Genomic DNA, 22500 nt, shown 5'->3' with positions numbered 1-22500 from the left:
TGTGTGTGTGTGTGTGTGTGTGACCAAGTGACTGACAACTGGTATAATTTAATCTTAGAGTTTAAAGACAGCTTATGGTGTGAGTATGTGTATGTGTATCAGTATGTGTATGTGTATGTGTATGTGTATGTGTATGTGTATGTGTGTGTGTATGTGTATAAATATGAGTATGAGTATGTGTATGACAGAGACAGAGACAGAAACAGAGACAGAGACAGAGACAGAGACAGAGACAGAGACAGAGACAGAGACAGACAGAGTGAGAGAGAGAGAGAGAGAGAGAGAGAGAGACAGAGACAGAGACAGAGACAGAGACAGAGACAGAAACAGAGACAGAGACAGAGACAGAGGCAGAGACAGAGACAGAGACAGAGACAGAGACAGACAGAGTGAGAGAGAGAGAGAGAGAGGTGGAGTAACTGAATGTTAGAGAGAAACTACATGAATGGACGTGGAGGGAAAGCTGAAAGAAGGAAAAGCAGCAACAGTAGTAGAGTAATTTCCCCTCCTCACAGCTTCAGCGATGAAGCCCGCCTCAGAAGGCAGACCTAAAGCATGTGGCTGTACCAAACAAACCAGCTGTACCAAACTAACTGCCAGCATGTCCCTGTTCTCCTCTCTCTCTCCCCTCATCTAAATGAGGGTGGCAGCAGCTGGGCCGGTGATGTGACAGTGATGTGATAAAGTCTTGTTTGGCTCTGCGTCACATGCTATCTAAGCAACAAGCGTCTGGCTTTGACTGACACTTCCAGGCCCATAGAGGGAGGAAGGGCTGCACTCGCTGCTTCACAAAGGGGACTGAAGAGGGTGGAGAGAACACAAGCATGAAGAAGACACAGGGATGGACAGACAGACAGACAGACAGACAAATAGATAGATAGATAGATAGATAGATAGATAGATACGTAGATAGATAGATAGATAGATAAATAGACAGATAGATAGATAGATAGATAGATACGTAGATAGATAGATAGATAGATAGATAGATAGATAGATAGATAGATAGACAGACAGACAGACAGACAGATAGAGTGTTAGCCTGTGAGGCTCAGAGCTCAGATTAGGTGTGTGTGTGTGTGAGTGTGTGTGTGTGAGAAAGAGAGAGAAAGAGAGGGTGAGCGATAACCAGACAATAGAATATACTCCACCATCAGTTCACCCTCTTTACATGCTATCCTTCAGATGGAGATGCATTTCAAAAGCACTAACAGTGACTCACAGAGACAGATGCACTGTTCAAGACATCTAGGGGCACAGCCCAAAGAAGGCTGTCACTGCAACCAGGCCACTTGCTGTGAGAAGTGCAGAAGGACTGGCAACGCCTACTGTGTTTTCCTATTCACTGTGTTTTCGTATTCACATGAGGCAGCTCCACAATAAAAAAAACTATACATTTCTTGTTTATTTATCTGAGTACAAGGAGGAAATAATGATAGTCTACCACACATTACAATAGCACCCTAGTTCACTTTTCTCACACCCAGTGTTGTGTATGGCTTAGCATAACTTTAAATATTCTTCATCTTTTCAATCAGAAAAAGGCTATTAGCATTATTATTGACATGAGACGGGTAGGCAGACCCTTGAGACATTAAATTAAAACAAATTGGGCAAAATTATGTGTAATCACAATGCAGGGGATGAAGTGTGTGTGTGTGTGTGTGTGTGTGTGTGTGTGTGTGTGTGTGTGTGTGTGTGTGTGTGTGTGTGTGTGTGTGTGTGTGTGTGTGTGTGTGTGTGTGTGTGTGTGTGTGTGTGTGTGTGTTGATCATACCCTCTCCAGACTGAAGGTGCGCACAGTGTATTCGGCCAGGGTCTCAGTCTTCAGGAGTGTGATCTTAATGTCCCCATACAGCTCACTGTCATCAGGCCAGTACTTACAGCACTTTACCTGTAAAATAACACACACATCATTACCTTCAGACACATCAGTGCACACACACACACACACACACACACACACACACACCATACACACACACACACATCATTACCTTCAGACACACCAGTGCACACACACACACATACACACACCTTCACACACACACACACACACTACTACCCTCAACATGATCCTTCCCCTCCCTCCCTCCCTCACTCACACACACACACACACACACACACACAGCTACACAAAATCATTCACACTGTAAAATGCAGTAAATTCCACTGAAATAGGCTTTCGGTAATTTGTTATTAATAGCTGAGTCTAAGGGCTTTGGTTTTCTTTTCCAGGAATCAGCGGTGAATACGAGAAGAGCAACACCCCCACACCGACGGAGCTGTTGGCTGACGTGGTATCGGTGCCGCCTATTTGTTTAGCTGCTCTCGATACTGCAAATGGGAGCACATTCCCAGCCACAACACAAACCTCCAAATTCAATAACGTTCCCAACACTGATTGATTCAAACGAGTTAAAAGTGAATGTGAATGTCAAAGCGGACTCTACAGTCTTAAATCTGAAAAATGTCCACGTATCGCAGAGAATATTTCAACACAGAAACACAAAGCAACAGCTCTATTTATCTGTCTGTGTTCCCATTTCTCTGGCTTCTGGTAATAGCTATAATGCTAGCAATGATGGGCATTTTGTAATCATTTCTTCCTGATACCTCTCAGTAGGGCTTTTTTGTCAGGATGAAGCATTAAGCATAATAAGAAGACTGCTTGGGAGGGAAAGGCCACATGGAGTGATTTGTGAGGTCCAAGATAACAACAGCAGACGGACACTAAGTGCACATCGCTGCTTGGCTCAAACAAGAGAAAATGGGAGGTACATCATTACCTTTCTCGATTGTTCAGGTGCTTTACTTCTAGTGTACGCACAATGTGTGTGTGTGTGTGTGTGTGTGTGTGTGTGTGTGTGTGTGTGTGTGTGTGTGTGTATGCACTTCATGTATGTCCTTGTTTCTTTGGGTGTATATATATATGTGTGTGTGTGTGTGGTGTATGTTAAAGCTAAATGGCTTATCACGGCTTTTATCTCTAATTATCTACATCAGTTTATATGCACTTTAGTTATCCTCCTGCTACTGTGCGCGTGTGTGCGTGTGCGTGTGCGTGTGCTTGCGCGTGTGTGTGTGTGTGTGTGCGCGCGCGTGCGTGTGTGTGTGCGCGCGCGTGTGCGTGTGCGTGTGCGTGTGCGTGTGTGTGTGCGCTTGTGTGTATTTAGAAACACATAGCACATACCCTGCCCACCTCCACCAGCTTGGTGATCATGACAATGCTGAAACAGTTCTCCTGCCACACCATCCTCCAGAAGTCATACACCGTCTCCTGCTTGGGTCCTGAACAGAGAACTTTTTTTATGGTTTATTTGATGCTATTATGCCATCATGGTGTTGTGTGGGAATGGGAGCAAACATTGTGAATACGGTAAAGTAAAACACAATGTACATGCATCAATATAGAATAACCACACACACACACACACAAACACACACACACACACACACACACACACATACACACACAACCCTGTACAGACAGTACATGAAATAACACTGCACTGTGATGCATACATTCTACTGAATCTGTCTTGGTAGCCCCAAGTTATGTTATGATATACAATATATACATTTTTTTATGTTTACCATAAAATGACTGAGCTGAACAGATTGTATCAGCATAGATCATACTGGTTCATGATAGTTATTACGACTATTCATGACTCCAACTGACATTACATTACAACCCTTTATAAATGCCTTTGTAATGCATTATGGGTAGAAGGGTTCATTTGGAGTGTTCCTGAACTTCCTGAACTTTCCATTGAGCTGAAGATGCCATGAGCAGCACTTCTAATAACTCTAGCCTCAGGGCCCAGCTGCAGCTGGAGATGCGGCTGTTTCTTTAGTGTCATTAAGCATTATGGAGAGGCGATGCAGAGATGCCACCGTCCGCCGAGAGTAATCCAACACCGGGCCTTTCTGCTGACGCCACACCCTGCTCTGGAGAGCCCTCTGCAGAAAGATGTATGCCGCCAGCAGGCCAGCACACATACCACTGAACTCATCAAACACACACACACACACACACACACACACACACACACACATACATACATGTGTGCGGGCATAAACGCATTAATATAGAATTAATATCAATATAGAATAACCACACACACACACACACACACACAGAGAGACTGACACACACACATACGTATATCCTTGCAGAGTTTAAAGTCTCTATAAAGGAGAGGAGACCTTGTTCAGGCACTAACCCACTCAGTCTTCTTTTCCCTAACTCTCCTCCTCTCTTCCCTCTCCCTCTTTTTCTCTCTTTGTTTTGCTAAGCTCATTCTGCATCGGAAGTACCGCGTCTGGACAGCTAAAAGAGGACTTCAGTCCTAAACAGAGCAGAGTCCTCTCTCTCTCTCTCTCTCTCTCTCTCTATCTCTATCTCTCTATCTATCTATCTATCTATCTATCCATCCATCCATCTGTCTATCTTTGCTGTATTGGTCTAGGCTTTCTACAGTGAAATAGACAGACACTGAATGCTGAATTATTTCCTCCTGCCTGGGAAGTCAGAATGGTAGATACATTCAGATTTGCTTTGCAACCACAGCACGGCAACATCGAAAATCTTAATTAATCTTCAGAATCTTGAGAAATGTAATTGAAAGTTTCCCTAAAACAAATACGGTGCACAATACTGGTTTGAATATCATCACAATCCACTGCTGGGCACTAGACATTTTGAAGAGGTCCCCATTCTGTGTTGTTAGTGCACTGGTGCATAAACAGAAACACCCACACTCACACACAAGTACAGACACAAATGCATGCATGCAGACACACCCCCACCCTCACACACAAACACGCACCCACAGACCCACGCATACACACAGACACACACAGACCCACGCATACACACACAGACCCACGCATACACACACACACACACACACACACACACACACAGACCCACGCATACACACGCACACACACACACACACACACACACACACACACACACACACAAACCCACAGACCCACGCATACACACAGACACACACAGACCCACGCATACACACACACACGCACACACACCACACACGCCCCACTAACGCACACACCCCACACACGCACACACACGCACGCACACACACACACACACACACACACACACACACACACAGACACAGACACACACACACACACACACCCGCGCGCACACGTGCACACGCGCACACGCACACATGCACACACGCACACACACACACACACACACACACACACACACAAACACACACTGTCTGTGGACATGCAGAGATACTCACCCTGAGTGGCGATGAAGTGGTTGGATCGATGGTAGCCCTGGAAGAGAGAGAGAGGGGAGAGGGAACACTCCGAGTCTTAGTCACTGATAGAGGAGGTCTTTATCTCTCAAGCCTTGTCTGTCTGTCCTCTCCTTGTCTCCAACTCTTCTCTCACTTAATGTCTCTCCTCCTCCTTCTCCTCCTTCTGCTCCCCTTCATCTTCAGGGTCTCTAAGGCACACTGAGAGCTCTACACCCAGCAGCAGAGAGCAGCAACCCTGTCCCATTTCCTGCCTGACCAGCATTCTCAGGCAGGAAGCAGGAATAAGACGTTCAGACAGCATGTGTACTCAGACCCAGAATGGCTCCTGTGACCTGCTTCCTGAGCACAGTGTGACAACTGTCATGTTGACTGACATAGTAATGAAGCAACTGGAGATAAAACAAACGTGGTAAAGGGGAGTAAATGAATGAGTTGTATAATTGTGCTCTGTGTTTAGGCTTTCGGACAAAGTTATGGAAATGTTGAGTTCTTTTGTGAGCAGGTTTGTAACTAGCAGGATTTAATGAACTCAAACGACATGAAAGGGAATGAAATCAAGAATCAAACCAAAGGATTGGAACCATTCTGCCTGACCCTAACCCTAACCTTTATATGGAAATGAGTGGATTCTCCTGTAGCTAGTGAGAATGGCAGACAACGAATGTGCACACACAACAGCACCTGGCATGCTCTGTGGAAAACAAAGGATCTGAAATGAATTATATGTTAATGTATCAGCACTAGCTGTTTATAATGTTTTAGCCAGCATTACATGGCCTCTTTAAATGCTTACCAGACATTTCATCTGCACAGACTAAACAAAGCATAATCTGACCCTTTTCATCAAGCACTGCTTCCTTCCCATCATAAACGTAGGAGTTCATGACAATGATTTGTGTCCTTTTCTTGTAAATGCAGACATTTGAACCACTAGTATTTCCTCTGGAAAATGAGTTTTATAATTTGGTGCTTCTTACAAAGCCTGTCATATCAAGCAAAAGAATGCGTGGAAGTCAAAGAAAAACACGAGTTTAGGAGAAATGGCCTAGATCTGGCAGGTCAAGATGCTGCCCATATCCCTGCAGTAGAGAGCTGCTGCTGATGGGGCTGGGATGGTAACACAATCCCCCCCGACCCCCCCCCCCCCTTCTCTGCAGAGCATTCTCTCAATTCTCATTCCTCAGAAGTCTTGATTGTCATCTCACCCCTTAAAGAGTATGTCATGCAGGGAAATGAATGCCAATCTCCATTACCTTTTTGAAACTGAAACCACTGCGCATGTGCTCCCTATGAATGATCCAAACTCAGTCTAACTGTTCGAGTGAATACACTCCGGTTGAGCTAAAAGGAACGGTGGTTGAACCGCTGGGAGAACAAGCGTGTCACATACTGCGATCCTCAAACACACATACGCACAAACTATACCGAAACACGCTGGGCTGGCCTTGACTTCAAGATGCTGTTACCTTGACAACCTTTTGTTGCACTGCATTGGCAAAGCTAAAACGAAACACACAGAGAATAAGACGAGGGTCAGATCTGCTCAGTGGCCGCCAAGTAGAACAGAATTAGCATCGCATAGCTGACATCTATGTGGTGCCTCTATAAACATGAGCACTGTCATTAAAATGGCTGTCTCATTACATTTTACAGCCTTGTATAATAGATTAATCCTTTGCTCTGTCTCTGCCTCGTAACATAAAAGTTATTGTCCAGCGCTGCTTGTGGCTTTGTTTATGGTTGGCGTCACTGAATGATTTTCGCCTCAAGCAAACGGCTGTAACATTTGTTCTTGTGAAGACTGATGGAAGTCAGATATAAGTCGGGAGAGGAAGACGGAAAACAAAAAGAGCCGGCGAGGGAGAGGACGAGGACGAGTGGCGGTATTTTTTCTGACACCGCGCGCGCGGCACAAGGCGGCAAGAGGAACAGAGAGGACAGTCACTTCACGGCACACTCCGCACGGCACACTGATAAGGAAGCCGTGACTGACAAAGGAATAAAAACACCAAAGTGAACATCACCCGACACATCTCACAGTCACACTGAAGAGGAGTACTAGGAGGAGCAGAGGGGTGGGGAGAGAAAATGAGAGAGAGAGGGAGGGAGGGAGGGATGGAGAGAGAGAGGGAAGAAAGAGAGGAGATCATAGACGGGCCTGTGTGCCACCACAGAAAGGATCCATTTGTGCAGCTGCTGAATGAGCAACACACACTAAAGCTCAAGGATGGAGAGGCAGGGGATAGGAAGGAGGGAGGGATGGATGGAGGGAGGGAGGGAGGGAGGGAGGGATGGAGCAGAGAGAAGGAGAGAAGAAGAGGTAGAAGGAGAGAAGAAGAAAGAGCAGTGATGTACTTACTTCCCTGTTTATCCGAATCTACAGGGTCCAAAGTGGAGGAGGTGAGGGAGGGGAGTAGAAAAACAGAGAAGACACAGAGACTAGTTAATGTGAGACTACACACACACACACACGGACACATGCACGCGCGCACACACACACACACACACACACACACACACACACACACACACACACACACACACATACACACACACACACACATATACACACACACACACACACACACACACACACATGCACACACTCACGCATAGACACGCACAAGCACACATACACACACACACAAATACACACTCGTACTCGCACACGCACACACACACACAGAAGACAGAGGCTAGTTAATGTGAGTCTACAGAAAGCTGCAAATGGGGAAAGGAGTCTGAAAAACATGAAAACACACACGCACACGCACACACACACACGCACACATGCAAGTGCACACACATTCAAGCACACAGATACACACACACACACACACCGGCACACATTCAAGCGCACACAAACCCAAACACGCACAGATATCTACATACATTGACACGAAATGACAGACAGACACAAAATGCTAAGAAAGACTCAGAAGCTGTTAGTACTTTAAGGCCTTAGAGGGGAAATGAAACAGATTAAAAGCAATTAAAAGGAATGGTAAAGATAAGTGGCAGGCACACTCTACGTGTGGTGCCACTCACATACACATTACTGAATTCTGGGCTGCGTCAAGTGTTTTTAAAAATGCTTTTAAAATACCACACGTCCTTAACAAGACAACAAAGTCCTAAAGTTTGAACAACGTGGATTGAACAATGTGTCACTTTTCTCTCTTGACACGCAGTTCACACACACACACACACACACACACACACACACACACACACACACACACACACACACAAGCACACACAAACACGATTACTATTTGCTCCTAATTTCTGTTTCATTCCCTCGTATGAATCAGCACTTGTCCTTCGACTGGTGCCCGTCTCCGTTTACTAATGGCAGCCCACACAGTGGCTCCTTGTGACTGCGGACACACAGAGGGGCACTGAGAGTACCCGAGTGAGAGCACCCTGACGAGGATGCTAAAACTCCCTGCTCACCGGCTAACTGCCATGAGAGTAAGCCTTTTCTTTCTGGGTCGTTCCTGAAAAAACACTGTATTTTGCCATTTCATTACCACATTGAAAATATCAACATTAAAACTACAAAGTCATTTCAGATGAACTCCAAGATATTCACATTTTGTTACAGATTTATTATCACAATAAATCGTGGATTATGGTTTAGAGTACTATGAGGAAATTTGGGGGTTGTTATGAGTTGTTACCATGATTTTACCCACTTATTACTAAGGTACTACCCACTTAGTAATGACCAGTAAAGTGTTAACAGGTGTTTCAGAGTGCATTGATGAAAGTGCCTGTTTTAATTAGACAAATGTGTCTCTTGCTGTTGAATAAGCGTAAAACGAAAAGAAAACTATTTATCTTTACTGGGATTGATATTATGATGGAAAGCAGGGTACTTTTCCCAATTCATTTATTGGTTAGAAATAAATAGTCACACAAAAATATGCTGAAATGTACACTTGACTGGGCAGAATAAATATACTGTGATGAATAGTGGCTGATAAAGTTATTAGATAAATGCACTGGTCTCTTTTAAAGCTAACTAATGGCACTTATGGATGTGTGTGTGTGTGTGTGTGTGTGTGTGTGTGTGTGTTAGGCAACTCAATATTTGAGTGAAAATCTACTCAAAGTAAAAACCCATCTTGCAGGACAGACACCAGCAAACAGAGATGCAGTGACAAACCTCCATTCATTTCAACAAAGGACTTGAGTGAATGGTGTGCTCTCCAAGATAAGAGGATTTGTTCTTAAAAACACACAGAGTACAACTTCACTACTACAGAGATGAACAGAGGCCATACTGACTTTGCTTCAGTATTGAAAAACTAAAAAAACAAAACCATGATATATCCTTCCCATTTAAAAAAGCCCCAGTAACAACAGGGATACTGTGATACAGTGTGTTCTGTAAGATGACCCAGCACACTGTGGTTTTATGAGCACATGGAACAAATCGATACCCAAAGAACCTGAACCTGGAGAAACTCCTCAGGATGCTCTTAAAGCTCAATCCCCGAACAATTCAGGATCTGTTTGATGTGAGATTGAACCGCTGTTTTCCTTTCAAAGGGCCTCAGTCGGCTTGCTAATAGCTGGAGTGGATCTTGTGTCAGAGGAACCTAGCAGAGACTTGAGTCCCAGTGGTTCACAGAGTCGATGGGAGCAGCCGGCTGTCTGTCCGACCACACGCCCGACTGTTCGGATCACATATCCGCCTGCCGTGCTCTCCCTCCCGATAACATCAATCCAGTCTATTTTAATTCTGAAGGATTTGATGCCCCATGCAAAAAGGATTTATCATCCTGATCTGGTATTAAATGCCCTCTGAGTTTATTAATAAAAAAGGGTTGAGGGAGAGGTTGGTTGAGTGGGGAGCTGTGTGTGTGTGTGTGTGTGTGTGTGTGTGTGTGTGTGTGTGTGTGTGTGTGTGTGTGTGTGTGTGTGTGTGTGTGTTTGTGTGTGTTGGGTGGGGTGGGGTGGGGGGGGCAGGTTGTTAATGGGTGGACTCAAGCAGGCTGGAGCTCACTAATTGGTTGTGATGCATAGGATTTTCTATGGAAAAAAATTGTTTCTGTGAGGCGGCTGAGGACACACCTGGCAGCCACGAAGACGCCATGCTGGTGAACCAATGGGAGGACACGTCTCATCACACTATTCATGCCTTAGGCAGAACTCCTACAACAAGACCTCATGGACGGCCACAGACTGCAGTGTACACGTGAACATAAATGTTCATTTCTGAGGCTTAGATTTTTCATGTTCTCTCTTTTATCCTCAAACAGCACTCCATAAATATACAAGGATCCAGGTGGGGGAGTCCTACAGAGATGGGTGCCCTCACAACAATAGCCCCCAATTATGAATCCAAAATTAAGCATTACTCTTTGTTGTGATTGCTGGGAGGAACAGTTTTTATGGGGACACTTTGGAAAGCTAGTTTTATAAATATACTTTTTAATGTTTGAGGACAAGATCTAAAGTATTTTTCCCTTTTGTTGAACAAACGGAACAAAGACATCAACTGATGGACAACTTCTAGCTGCTCTTGGTATGCACGCACTGACCCCAAAGTACACCGCAAAACACAAAACACAAAAGCTCAACAAGACAAAAAGAAAAAGAAAACAAATGAAATAACAAACAACTGCCAAGGTTTTATGAAAAAGGGGGGAGAAAAAAAACAAGTACATTTTCCTATTCTCCTGCAGACACAAAACAGGCACGGCCTTCTGGCACTCACGTCAATGTAGTTGGCATTGATGTAGTCTGAGTTGGGGTCTCCGAGCAGTGGATGAAGCTTCACCCTGTGGCGGTCATCTAGAATATAAAAAAAGGCAGGATGAAAAGGGAGTTAGGAGAAGACTGAGGCGTATGTGTGTTTGTGCTCCTCTGGCAGTGCCTTCGCACAGTGCAGAGCTTTTGTAGCGATTCACTTGCTAACGCCCTCTTGCTCTTTTGACTTCTACTTGCAGAAGCAAGACCTCCTGAGGCAAAAGCCCAAAGACTGTTAAAATGAAGGGCGAAAAAGAAGCAGCGCTGGAATAATCGTGCAATCAACACAGCTAAAGAACACTCCGCAGTCACGAAATTAATGAATGACACTTTACATTGTCAAGCTGATTTTCCTGACAATATTCTGAGTAAGGAAATCAACCCTTGGAGAAAGACAATTGTGAAAAAAACATGTATTTATCCTTCGACAATGTATATCTTTACACTTTATTATTATACAATTATTACATTATTACAGAACTATTGTGAATGTGTTAAAAACAACATAAGGTACTTTAATTATCCATAATTCCACTAGTTTCTGTTCCGTACACTTGATGTCTAACCTTACCCATGGTTGACAGAGTGACAGTGTGACAACAACACACCAGAGAGAGTGTTTTTCTCACCTGCTGCTGTAAAAACTTCACAAGGTGAAATCTTACAGAAAAAGGCCTATTTGTATTCCACTTCATAGCGCCTCATAATCGACATCTTATGCAAAGGAGAAATTCTGGGATTCAAAGTCTAGACAAAATGGATGACTTACAGCCCATTAAGGTGTCTTGTCTGCCTTTGGTCTTGTCCTTCTTCTTGGTTACGTCCCAGCCCTCGAAAAAACTCTGAAAATTTAAGAATAAAGAATAAGAAAAAAATTATGTTTAATCTAAAATAATTTGTTGACAGTTTGTTGAGTTACTACAGTAATCACACTAATTATTAGTTAGGCAGTCAATTAGCTCCAGTCCTTCTATCATGCATCTATCTATCCATCAATCCATCCATCCATCAATCAATCTATCTATTCATCCATCCATCTATCCATCCATCTATCTATCCATCCATCCATCCAACTACAAGCCTCTATCCACTGTGTTGCCGTGGCGATTAAACAATGTCAACCCATTCCTTTATCTGACCCACCTTTATCTCTAACCATCTTTCACTCTTGCTCTCTCTCTCTCACACACACACACACACACACACACACAGACAGACTTATTGCCTGTCCTGTTCCCCCCCCTCATCATCCGTAAAAGCCATTCTCCTTGAACATGAGCCTCCTCTGTTATTCCTCCTCTCTATACTTCTTGACAATTCTTCTTCTTCTTCTCCTTCCTCCTCACCCCTGGAACCTCCCCAGAAAGGGAGATGGAGAACAGAGGGTACCCAGACTGAGCAGGGATTACAACCCGTATTACAATCCCTTACAATGCAAACACCTACACACACACACACACACAATTCCAACCCAGGTTACAATCCCTTACAATACACACACACACAAAATTCGAACATGTCTTACAATCCCTTACAACACACACAGAGGCACTCACAATTGTCAAATGCAGGTGTCTCACTGTCTGAAAAGTTATGACTAAGTAATGAAAGTATATATGTTACAAAGAAAGAAAAAAAAATCTTTCACCACCTAACAAAGGCAACTAAATATTTGAGTGAGTAAAATCCCTGAGTACACACACACACCAAACCATTGCATCACCACAGGCCGCCCTCAACACTGTGCTCCCACACAAGCGGTGCATACAAAATAACCCATGCGCGCACACACACACACACACACACACACACACACACACACACGCACCCCCCCCCCCCACACACACACACACGCACACACACATACACACACACACACAAAGACAAAGCAAACACACACCAAAGATACGTCTGTATGACGATCAGTAGAGGTGTCATTAGACAATGCCTTTCTCGTCTGTGAATGCAGTTGGAGACCTTCACAGAGTTCTCCATCTTCATTAAGCATTCCCTCTTAGAGAGACCCACACACACACACACACACACACACACACACACACACACACAGAGCGTAGCTGCGACCCAGACTAAGTCTCCGCTGCGACTCCGAACTGGGTCACAGAGACCGTGAGGCAACCGGCCCAATCATGTTCCAAGAACGCTGCGCCCCTAGGAGGCAGACACACACACACACACACACACACACACACACACACACACACACACACACACACACACACACTCACACACACACACACACACACACACACACACACACACACACACACACACACCCCACACAGACACACACACACACACACACACACACACACACGCTGCGCCCCTAGGAGGCCTGCACTACCAAAGGGAGCTGGCTCGGTAAAACTCCGATGGCTGATGTAACGACCTACCCTGCAGTGACAGCTGGCAGAAGTTGGTTAATCACGAGTAAACCACACAGTCGCTCCTTGTTTTGTGCAAGTAATTGGCATTAGGAGATGAAGACTGTGAGGGGGAGACTGGTGAAGGGTGATTACAATTTTTCTTTTGCTGACATCTCACAGACAGCAAGGACAAAAAGTGTGCAATTTTGTGTCTGAAACATGTTGACAAGTTGAAATCCTATTTTCCCAACAGTTCTAATGGAATTAGAAAACGTATAAAAGCATTAAGCCTTTACTGGCTATATTCTTTGAGCCTTTGAAAGGCGCCTAGTGATACCCGACAATAACAGGGGGGGTTACAGAGATGGATCACTCATCAAGAAGAATGTGGTCAACATCTACTCAACTTAATGCACTGGCGGGCACATTTTGGGGCACAATGAAAGTGAAAGATTAGTTCTTTTTTGTCAAAAAACATTCTGCTGGCTAGTTCATTTCATGCAGCAGTGAGAAGCAGTTTGCTTTGGACAAAAGTGTCTGCGTAATAATTAAACTATAACTATAAGTACTGTATAACAAGCAAACCTTTTATGGATGGCTACTGGCGCATGGTTGAGCAGAACTTGTATTTCCGAGTGAAATGACACTTTAATTACAAATGAATACATTTTTAAGTGGTTGGACGTGGATGTATTTATATCCGCACATCATGAGACAGTGGGTTTTTAAAGGGTGGGTGAACAAATAAAACTGTGCCTTCCAACATGCCAGAAACATTTGAAATGTTGCTCTTGGTTGCTAGAAAAACCATCCAGACAGGCCAGAACTTTTTCAAGGTCTCTGGATCAAATACAGCCCACTAAATGTGGACACATTAAGAAAAAACTTTATAGCAGAATGCTAGCAGTGACATTAGGTAGGCATGACAAATGGCAATGCTAATATTATAAGCCAGACATTAGTCTAACTGATAATATTTCCTGTGTGAATGTTTAATGCAATTAACTGAGGGAGAACCTCTGGCTTAAGATGGCTACTAGGGAAATGGCTGTCTGCTTGGCTGTCTACCCCGCAGGACACTGTATTATTTTTAGAAGCTGTTTTGGTTCTCTCTTAGACGTGTGAATCCCACAGAAGGTCAGTCTTAACTTTTGAGTCATTTAAGACTACTGTATATGACCTTTCCCCTCGTTCCACATCCAATCGGCCTACCTGGCCCTCACCTCTTTCCCACTACAATCACAGCAAAGCATTCCCCAGGCTCTCTAAGCAGTTATCGCTTTAGAATCTGATGCTCAAGTCTTCCTGTGTGGTGATCCTGTGTCACTTTGAGCAACCTTCATCAGTGTTATCATGACCGCTAGATAAGGCTAAACTTACACATTAGATCTCCAATTACAGGAGAGGTCACCCCTCAATGGCACTGAGCCATCTATTGCTCTACCCATTGCTATTATCCCACAAGCCCTTTGTTCCTCAGTCCACACACACACACACACACACACACACACACACACACACACACACACACACACACACACACACACACACACACACACACACACACACACACACACACACACACACAGACACACAGAGAGAGAGAGACACACACACACACTAAAGCCTGAACTGTGCCTCTTATTAGCATTCCATGGGGAAATAAAGAGTATGAGGCCCAGTGTCAGAGAAGGCAGTAACTTTTATGACATTTCATCTCTCTCAACTGAAGAGAGCATGCGAATGAGAGATGGGCTCTTAAAGCAGTCATATAGAGAGAACCAGAGGGAGAGGGAGTGAGAGAAGGGGGTAAAGGGGGGAATACAACGAGAACTACACTGATTTTTCTTTTTTTTTGCTGCAGAATCTGTTTCACCCTTGGGGGACAGTTTAATGAGTCTACAAGCAGAGTTCCAGAGGGCCAACCTTGCGCCAGCAGACAAATTGGAGAGAGAGATGTTTTCGCTCTTTCTCTCTCTTTTTTTTTTTTTGTAAAGCCTCCCGTTTCTTTGGCTGTTTCACTGCAACCTCAGGCACCGCAGGCAGTAAAGTCTGCGATCTACAGAAGTGTGCACTAAAGCCGCCCTCCGCGGCTGACTGTCAGCATAAACACACACACACACACACACACACGCACTGTCAGGTTGGGGGAGAGGAAGTAAACCACTCAAGAGGGGAGAGGATATGATCAGGAGGAGGAGGAAAACTATCAGGAGACTGGGTATCACAAACACACACACACACACACACACACACACACACACACACGCACACACGCACGCACACATACACACAGAGATAAACACATCCATCCATCCATGGTGCTTAAGCTGGCATGTTTAAATTAACTTAAAGAGTGTGATCTGAACACTCTTCTGTTTTATTTTCTGACACAGACACCAACGAAAGCCACCAAATGGATGATTTGTCGCACACATAATATCAGCGTCATGAAACATCTGGCAGGGAGAGTCATGCCTGAGTCTATCGCTGCATTACTCAGCTCCTCTAAATTGGACTGATGCGGTGAGGCGACACCTTCAAAATGTCATAAGCCATGCTCTAAATTAGCAGTCTGACCACTGTTAGCAGACACGAGATCACGAGTACACCGGCTTTCTGACAGCAGGTGGGAAGTGGTGCAGATTTAGCAGCTAATATAAGTACAGACACAGAATTAGAAAGAGTAGAATGGAAGACATAAGTGATGTGAAGAGTGATTGAAGAGCCTATTTCTGTCCTGTTAGCATGTTGGGGGCAGATTAACATATTGGGCCAAACACTTTTTCAGAAGTATCTGTGCAGACTCAAAGCTAAACTGGCATAAAGGAAAATGAAAGCTTGCTGAATAATTAAATAATGTTCCCTGTTTGTGTATACATTTATGTCCATCCATTTTCAAAAGGGTGAAATGCGGAGAAGAATATACTCCATCCCACCCAAGCATGGCTGTAATAATAATAACTGGTACACTAATGGGAAACCAACATAAACATCATGTTGCCATGGCAAAATAATGATGTTGAACACAGTTCTGAATTTATATGAGCTAAGAAACAATAAGTGGCAGAATTTTATATTACATATGCCTTTGTCGCAGATATCCACATCTAATTATGTGCTGTGTGGCACAATATGTAAAGTATACTAGCTCTGTCAGTTATTGCTGCTGTGTACATAATGCCCAAGTTACACAACAATGCCTAAGAAAGATCAAATGTTACCAAACCGCATCTGAAGATTTAATTTCTTCGCTATTCAGCATCATATCATTATTCTATGCGCTTCCAACACATGCCATTTTAAAATTCTGGTTGAGAGGGAGCACGTCGTAAATTTAACAAGGAACCTGAAGTAACAAGCTCAGACATTGTCTTTCAAAAGAAAATGTCTGAAAATGATCTTGAAAAGTGTTAAGCATCTGTTGCCATAATTAGCTGAATCAGCAAGAACCCTGAGCTGATATAGCTCCCTCAACTGAAATCTCTCACATCTACACCAGAAAATGTAATTAGTCTTTCTATACCTCTCCTGCCTAAGATGCACCCCTGGGGTGAGGATCTCCTGCAAAATGAGTGTTTCCATTGAATGGTCCACATTCAAATGACTGCAGTGGTGTACATGTTCAATAACATATGTGTGCTCTGAAGGCACACAGAAGTGTGCCTGAAAAATAGGTCACCCTCATTGGCACTAATTAGGGGGCAAGCTGTGATTATTTTGCAAATCTCCTCCAGCCCGCCCCTATGCGTCTTATTCCTCTCTGCAACCTGTGGTGATTCCGATGAAAGAGCAGCGAATACAAGCGTGACTCTAGATAGTCCTCTGAGGGTGCATGGAAGATGGTCAATGTGGTGTGTTTTAACAGGCCAGCACTGATTGATTTTCACACAGACGTAAGCTTCGACTGTCACGCAGCACCACAGCAAAGACGTTTTTAGTGATCAGTGATATCAACTAAATCTTGCGATACGTCAATGATATCGACTTAATGTTGTTTTTTCCTGACAAATCTCCATTGCTTCTACTCAACTTCCACTCTGCACTGAGAGCTGCAAAGGAGGCTCCTAATCCCCCCTCCGCCCTGTGTGAACCCTGGGCGTGCACTCCGCTCCGCTCACCTCATACTCCTGCTTGAAGCCGTAGCCCTCGGCCGTCTTCATCTGGTTGATGTGCTGCAGGAGGTCGGCCACGCGTACTGCCGGGTGGAGTTGCCCCGTGTGGTAGGGGGAGCCCTTACGCCCACCACACTGTCGCCGCGGAGACCCCCCCAGCAGGCTGCTGGACTCGTTCATCGAGCTGCGAGGATCACCTACAGAGGCACGTGCACACACACACACACACACACACACACACACACACACAGATAAGGAAACAGAAAAGCTGTTTCATGTGGACATAAACACAGGAGTCTCTGTGTAAACAGAATTTCAGCCCTTGTGCCGTGTTAAGACGTCATGTCAGTCGCATCGGTTATAAACATCGGTTATAAACATCGGTTATAAACACAAGTCCATTGGAATAACAACAGATCTTGAAGCAAAAACCAGTGGTGAAAGAGTAAAGAAAATATCAGACATTTTCACATACAGAAACTTATAATGAACATCCAGTGTATTCAGCATATATACAATTTAGATTTTTCGACAACATGTCAGTCCTTTTTTGTGTATTATGTAATTCATAACTGTCCTACAAAAGATCCTTCTTCCTCTCTCAAGGATACGCTCGCTAACTGGAACTAGACGTCCTTGAAGGCTAAGCCAATGAGAAGGTTATTCAGCATTCCTCTACAGACGGTTCCAGCTAGATCTGGTGTCTGAATACTCTACTGTTGTTAACTGGTTATTGACTAAATGTTAATATACTTAAATGTACTATTCTATGGTCTTTTAGTCTCTCCATAAAGACATAGCCAATCCAATTATCATTTCATGTAAAGTGTCAGTAAAAGAGAATCAAACCAAATTGAATAGGAATTAAATACATTTCAATGAAAAATGTTACAATAAATACATTTTCAATTAACAGATACATTGATGTACCATAGGAGATAATCTTTGGGCTACTTGCTGACAGCTAAAAAACACAGTATCCCTTTCAATTGCCCTGTACTGTCCTGACTGACTATCAAGATCATGTTATACCATGTTATATCATGATTTTTTAAGCCTGCATATTCCAGCAGTGAGCCACAAAACACACCCATCAACACACGCACACCCACTCACACTCACACACACTCACACTCACACACCCACTCACACTCACACTCACACTCACACTCAAACTCACACACACACTCACACACACACACTCACACTCAAACGATGTCACACACACACACACACACACACACACACACACACACACACACACACACACACACACACACACACACACACACAAAAATAAGCCTTTTAAAAATGTATTTTCTTGGAGTCTATGAACTATTCAGCATTCTTTGACTCAGACACCTATAATACAAATGAATTATTTGTGTCCACACATTCTGCTTTTCTTCTTCTTCTTTTTCTTTTTCACTTGTTCTCAGGATTCCAGAAAAAGAATATAGCTATATTGGAGTTCAGTTGCAGTTCACGTATGCGCTTCTCTAACACTTTCAACTGCCATTGTCTCACTCCCTTCATAGGTAAGTTAGGCCTTATTAGATAGAGAGAAAGAGAGAGAGAGAGAGAGTGAGAGAGAGAGAGAGAGAGAGAGAAGAAGAGAGAGAGATATCTAGCTGATCGGGCTCAGGTATGGCTTGCTGCAGAGATGGACAAGGAGATTGTGGGTGGCTATGTGAGGTTAACGGTGCTCAGAGCACTCGAAGTGGAGTGCTGGGAAATATATATATATATAAAGAGGTCTTGCTATGGGTCAGTTGCCACTTCTTGTAGTGGCTGATCCCATTATGGACAGACAAAGTGTAGCCAGTCCAGGGAGACAGGGTTAAGTGAGCCAGAGAGGTGGGCTCTCTCGCCAATGGGGCCAGCATGTGCTTAGAGCAACAGGGTTGTTGCTTGGTGTGTGTGTGTGTGTGTGTGTGTGTGTGTGTGTGTGTGTGTGTGTGTGTGTGTGTGTGTGTGTGTGTGAGTGTATTTCTGTGCATGTCTGTTTGTGTGAGGGAATGTGTGTTTTGGGCATTCTTCGTGGGGTTGGGAGAGAGCAGTATATGTCAGTGCTGGTGTATAAACTAGTGTGGTTATGTGAAACACGTCACTTAGCGTGTGTGTGAGTGTGTGTGTGGGTCTGTGCGTGTGCATGTGCGTGCATGGGCGTGTCTTACTGCGCGTGCTGCATGTGTGCGCGTCCATGAAGGACAGGGCCATGCGCTCGTCCTCCTGCAGCGTGCTCTGGTCGGTGAAGCTGCGCTCCATGGAACCCATCATGTGGTTCTTCTCCTGACGGTAGGTGATGGGGGTCTTATTCATGGTGCCTGGCTTCCTACTGTCCCCACAGGGAGCGAGAGAGAGAGAGAGGGAGAGAGAGTGAGGGAGAAAGAGGGAGAGAGAGAGAGAGGGAGAGAGAGAGAAAGAGAGGGAGTGAGGGAGAGAAACAGAGGGAGTGAGGGAAAAAACAGAGGGAGGGAAGGGAAGAGAAGACAGGGAGAGGGAAAAAGAGAAAAGACATAAAGAGAGAGAGAGAGAGAGAGAGACAGACAGAAAGAGAGAGAGAGAGAGAAATCAGCGAGAAAAAAGGAAAAAGAATGAAGAAACAGTAGAGGAAGGGATGAAGCGCGTGACAGGGAGGCAGTAAAAGAAAGGAGAGAGGCCGTGAGGATGAAGGGAGAAGCAGTGAGGCGGAGATGACGATGGACAGAGGAGGGGAGGGAGGTCAGATGAGACAGGTGCATGAGAACCGCACAGGGAAGGTCAGAAAGAAAAATGAAAGAATGAAGGAGAAAAAGGGCAAAATGAGAGAAAGAGAATGTGATGTGAGAATGAGAGAGACAAATGAGAAAAAAAGAAGAAAAAGAGAGAGGGAGAGCGAAAGATGAGAAGAAGTATAGATAACAGAGAGAGAAACCGTTGATCAGGTAAAGGGAAGTAGAGGAGGAGACCAAATATGGAAGACATTTATTCAACGGCGGCTGCCAGCTGTTTATCGGGAGCAAAAAAAAGGGCGAAAAAGCATGACGATGAGTGACTGCAATGGAAGAGAAGGGAACGGGTCACTTACGGATAATAAGAGTAAGAGTAGTAGTCTCTTCTGGACAATGCAAGCGAGGGCGAGGAGGAAGATACAAAGAGAGAGAGAGAGAGAGAGAGAGACGGAGAGAGAGAGAGAGAGAAAAAGGGAGAGAGGGAGAAAAAGAAGAGGAGTCATGAGATGAGTGCATCGCCGGGGGCATTGATTAAGAGTGGAAATGTCAAACAGTGAGAGGGCGAGCGAGAGAGCGAGCGAGAGAGAAACAGGAGAGACGCACGCGGCGTGCCACAAAGCCATCACACGCTCTGCACACTGGAACAGCCAGCGACAGCAAGCAGAAGGAGGTGTGTGGCGCTAATCAAATAGACTGCCTTTTTCTGATGCATGAGTCCTATGGAGTCCAGCCAGCGTGGAGAGAAGAAGGAACAGTCATCTGATTTGCAGCCAGTGGCTTAGCAGTGTAAATGTGTGTGTATGTGTGTGTGTGTGTGTGTGTGTGTGTGTGTATCTGTATGTTTGTGTGTGTTATGAAGCACTCCAAACTACAGGAGTGCCCTCCATGTGTTAACCACACTAAATCCCGTCCCTAACATTAAACACATCATCGGATCCCATTAGCACCTGATTTTGAGCTGTGTTAGGATTCGGCTTTTGCAAATCTGGCTGCCGACTGGAGATTTGCTGAGAGATGAGCCTGAAGGCTCCCCCATTGAGAGCGGCATCGCTGAGCAGAAGATTGGGGACCCTGGATCCCATCTCTGCCAGACCGTCTCGAAATCACACTCTAATTGAACTCTCAAACAGAACTGGTGACATAACTGAACGTAACATGACACAACCACATCCCTCTTGACCCACATTTCCAAGGGCAAGAAAGCCACAAAATGTAACAAAAAGAAATGTGCTCTCATCTCCTCCTCCTCCTCGCAACATTCTGATCTTCAGAAATGCTTCAGTTATAAATATGCTCATGGCCCCATGTCATCTACACTAGTAATCTCTCTACCTAGACAATAGCCAAACACTACCCAAACAGTCATCTATGCTGCATCTCTACCTAGACAATAGCCAAACACTGCCCAAACAGTCATCTATGCTGCATCTCTACCTAGACAATAGCCAAACACTGCCCAAACAGTCATCTATGCTGCATCTCTACCTAGACAATAGCCAAACACTGCCCAAACAGTCATCTATGCTGCATCTCTACCTAGACAATAGCCAAACACTGCCCAAACAGTTATCTATATTGTAAATCTAGACCTGGGAGACCAGGGATGGCATTAAGACCCCATTCAACAGATGAGATGGAGATTCCATTATAGGCTGTGTGTTGTGAAGGTCAGAGTTCCCTCGGGCACACAGGCACCCTCATTGTTAATGGTCACGGGGGTGGGTGAAGAGACCCCCCCAACCCCCTACCCCATGAGAATGGCTGGGTTAATTACCTCCGAAAGCACACCTTTTTCCTCTCAATTATCCACTCATTTATGGGTCGCGCCAGAGACCGTCGAGCGTAATTAGGTAAGTAATTGAATTGCATCCCTCTCTTAATGAAATATTTCACACTCAGATAATCTCTGTAGATGAAAGAGCTCGCCGCCATCTCTCTGGTGTGGAGTGAGTGAGGAGAGAGCGCTGAAGGGGGGAACAGCAGCCCTGGCCACCAATGTTAAAGACATGGTGATTAAAAAACAAGACAAGTGGACTGCTTCAGAGTGCGATACAGGCACTCAGAGCGGTTGACTTCAAACTTTAGATTATCCTTCTTTCCTAACACCTCCAGCACCTCTAACATAACTCTCTTCAGTCGGAATGGCTAAAATTAGCACTTAGTGCTTACTGCAAGGTCTCCTGACTTACAGACGCCTAATTGTTGTTCCTTAATT

General features: G+C 44.6%; 1 protein-coding gene across 15 annotated transcripts in view; it reads right to left on the bottom strand.

Annotated features, from left to right (window-relative positions):
- The window catches only part of ptprub (protein tyrosine phosphatase receptor type Ub), a 201774-nt gene that overhangs the window by 21067 nt on the left and 158207 nt on the right, over nucleotides 1-22500 (bottom strand). For 3 of the 15 annotated variants that reach the window (XM_031575606.2, XM_031575612.2, XM_031575608.2), the window contains exons 15-23: nucleotides 20642-20671; nucleotides 19749-19909; nucleotides 17578-17768; nucleotides 11842-11914; nucleotides 11041-11117; nucleotides 7672-7689; nucleotides 5292-5328; nucleotides 3194-3303; nucleotides 1778-1894 (exon numbers count right to left, since the gene is read on the bottom strand). In XM_031575606.2, coding sequence (XP_031431466.1) covers nucleotides 1778-1894; nucleotides 3194-3303; nucleotides 5292-5328; nucleotides 7672-7689; nucleotides 11041-11117; nucleotides 11842-11914; nucleotides 17578-17768; nucleotides 19749-19909; nucleotides 20642-20671 — 814 coding nt within the window. The remainder of the gene's footprint in view (nucleotides 1-1777; nucleotides 1895-3193; nucleotides 3304-5291; nucleotides 5329-7671; nucleotides 7690-11040; nucleotides 11118-11841; nucleotides 11915-17577; nucleotides 17769-19748; nucleotides 19910-20641; nucleotides 20672-22500) is intronic. The other 12 variants (XM_031575609.2, XM_031575611.2, XM_031575607.2 and 9 more) reach the window with 12 other exon arrangements.

Source organism: Clupea harengus, chromosome 11 (genome assembly GCF_900700415.2).
Source record: "Clupea harengus chromosome 11, Ch_v2.0.2, whole genome shotgun sequence".
NCBI classification, from domain to species: Eukaryota; Metazoa; Chordata; class Actinopteri; order Clupeiformes; family Clupeidae; genus Clupea; species Clupea harengus.
The sequence above is the reverse complement of the archived record's forward strand: the minus strand, read 5'-3'. Positions and strand labels throughout refer to the sequence as shown.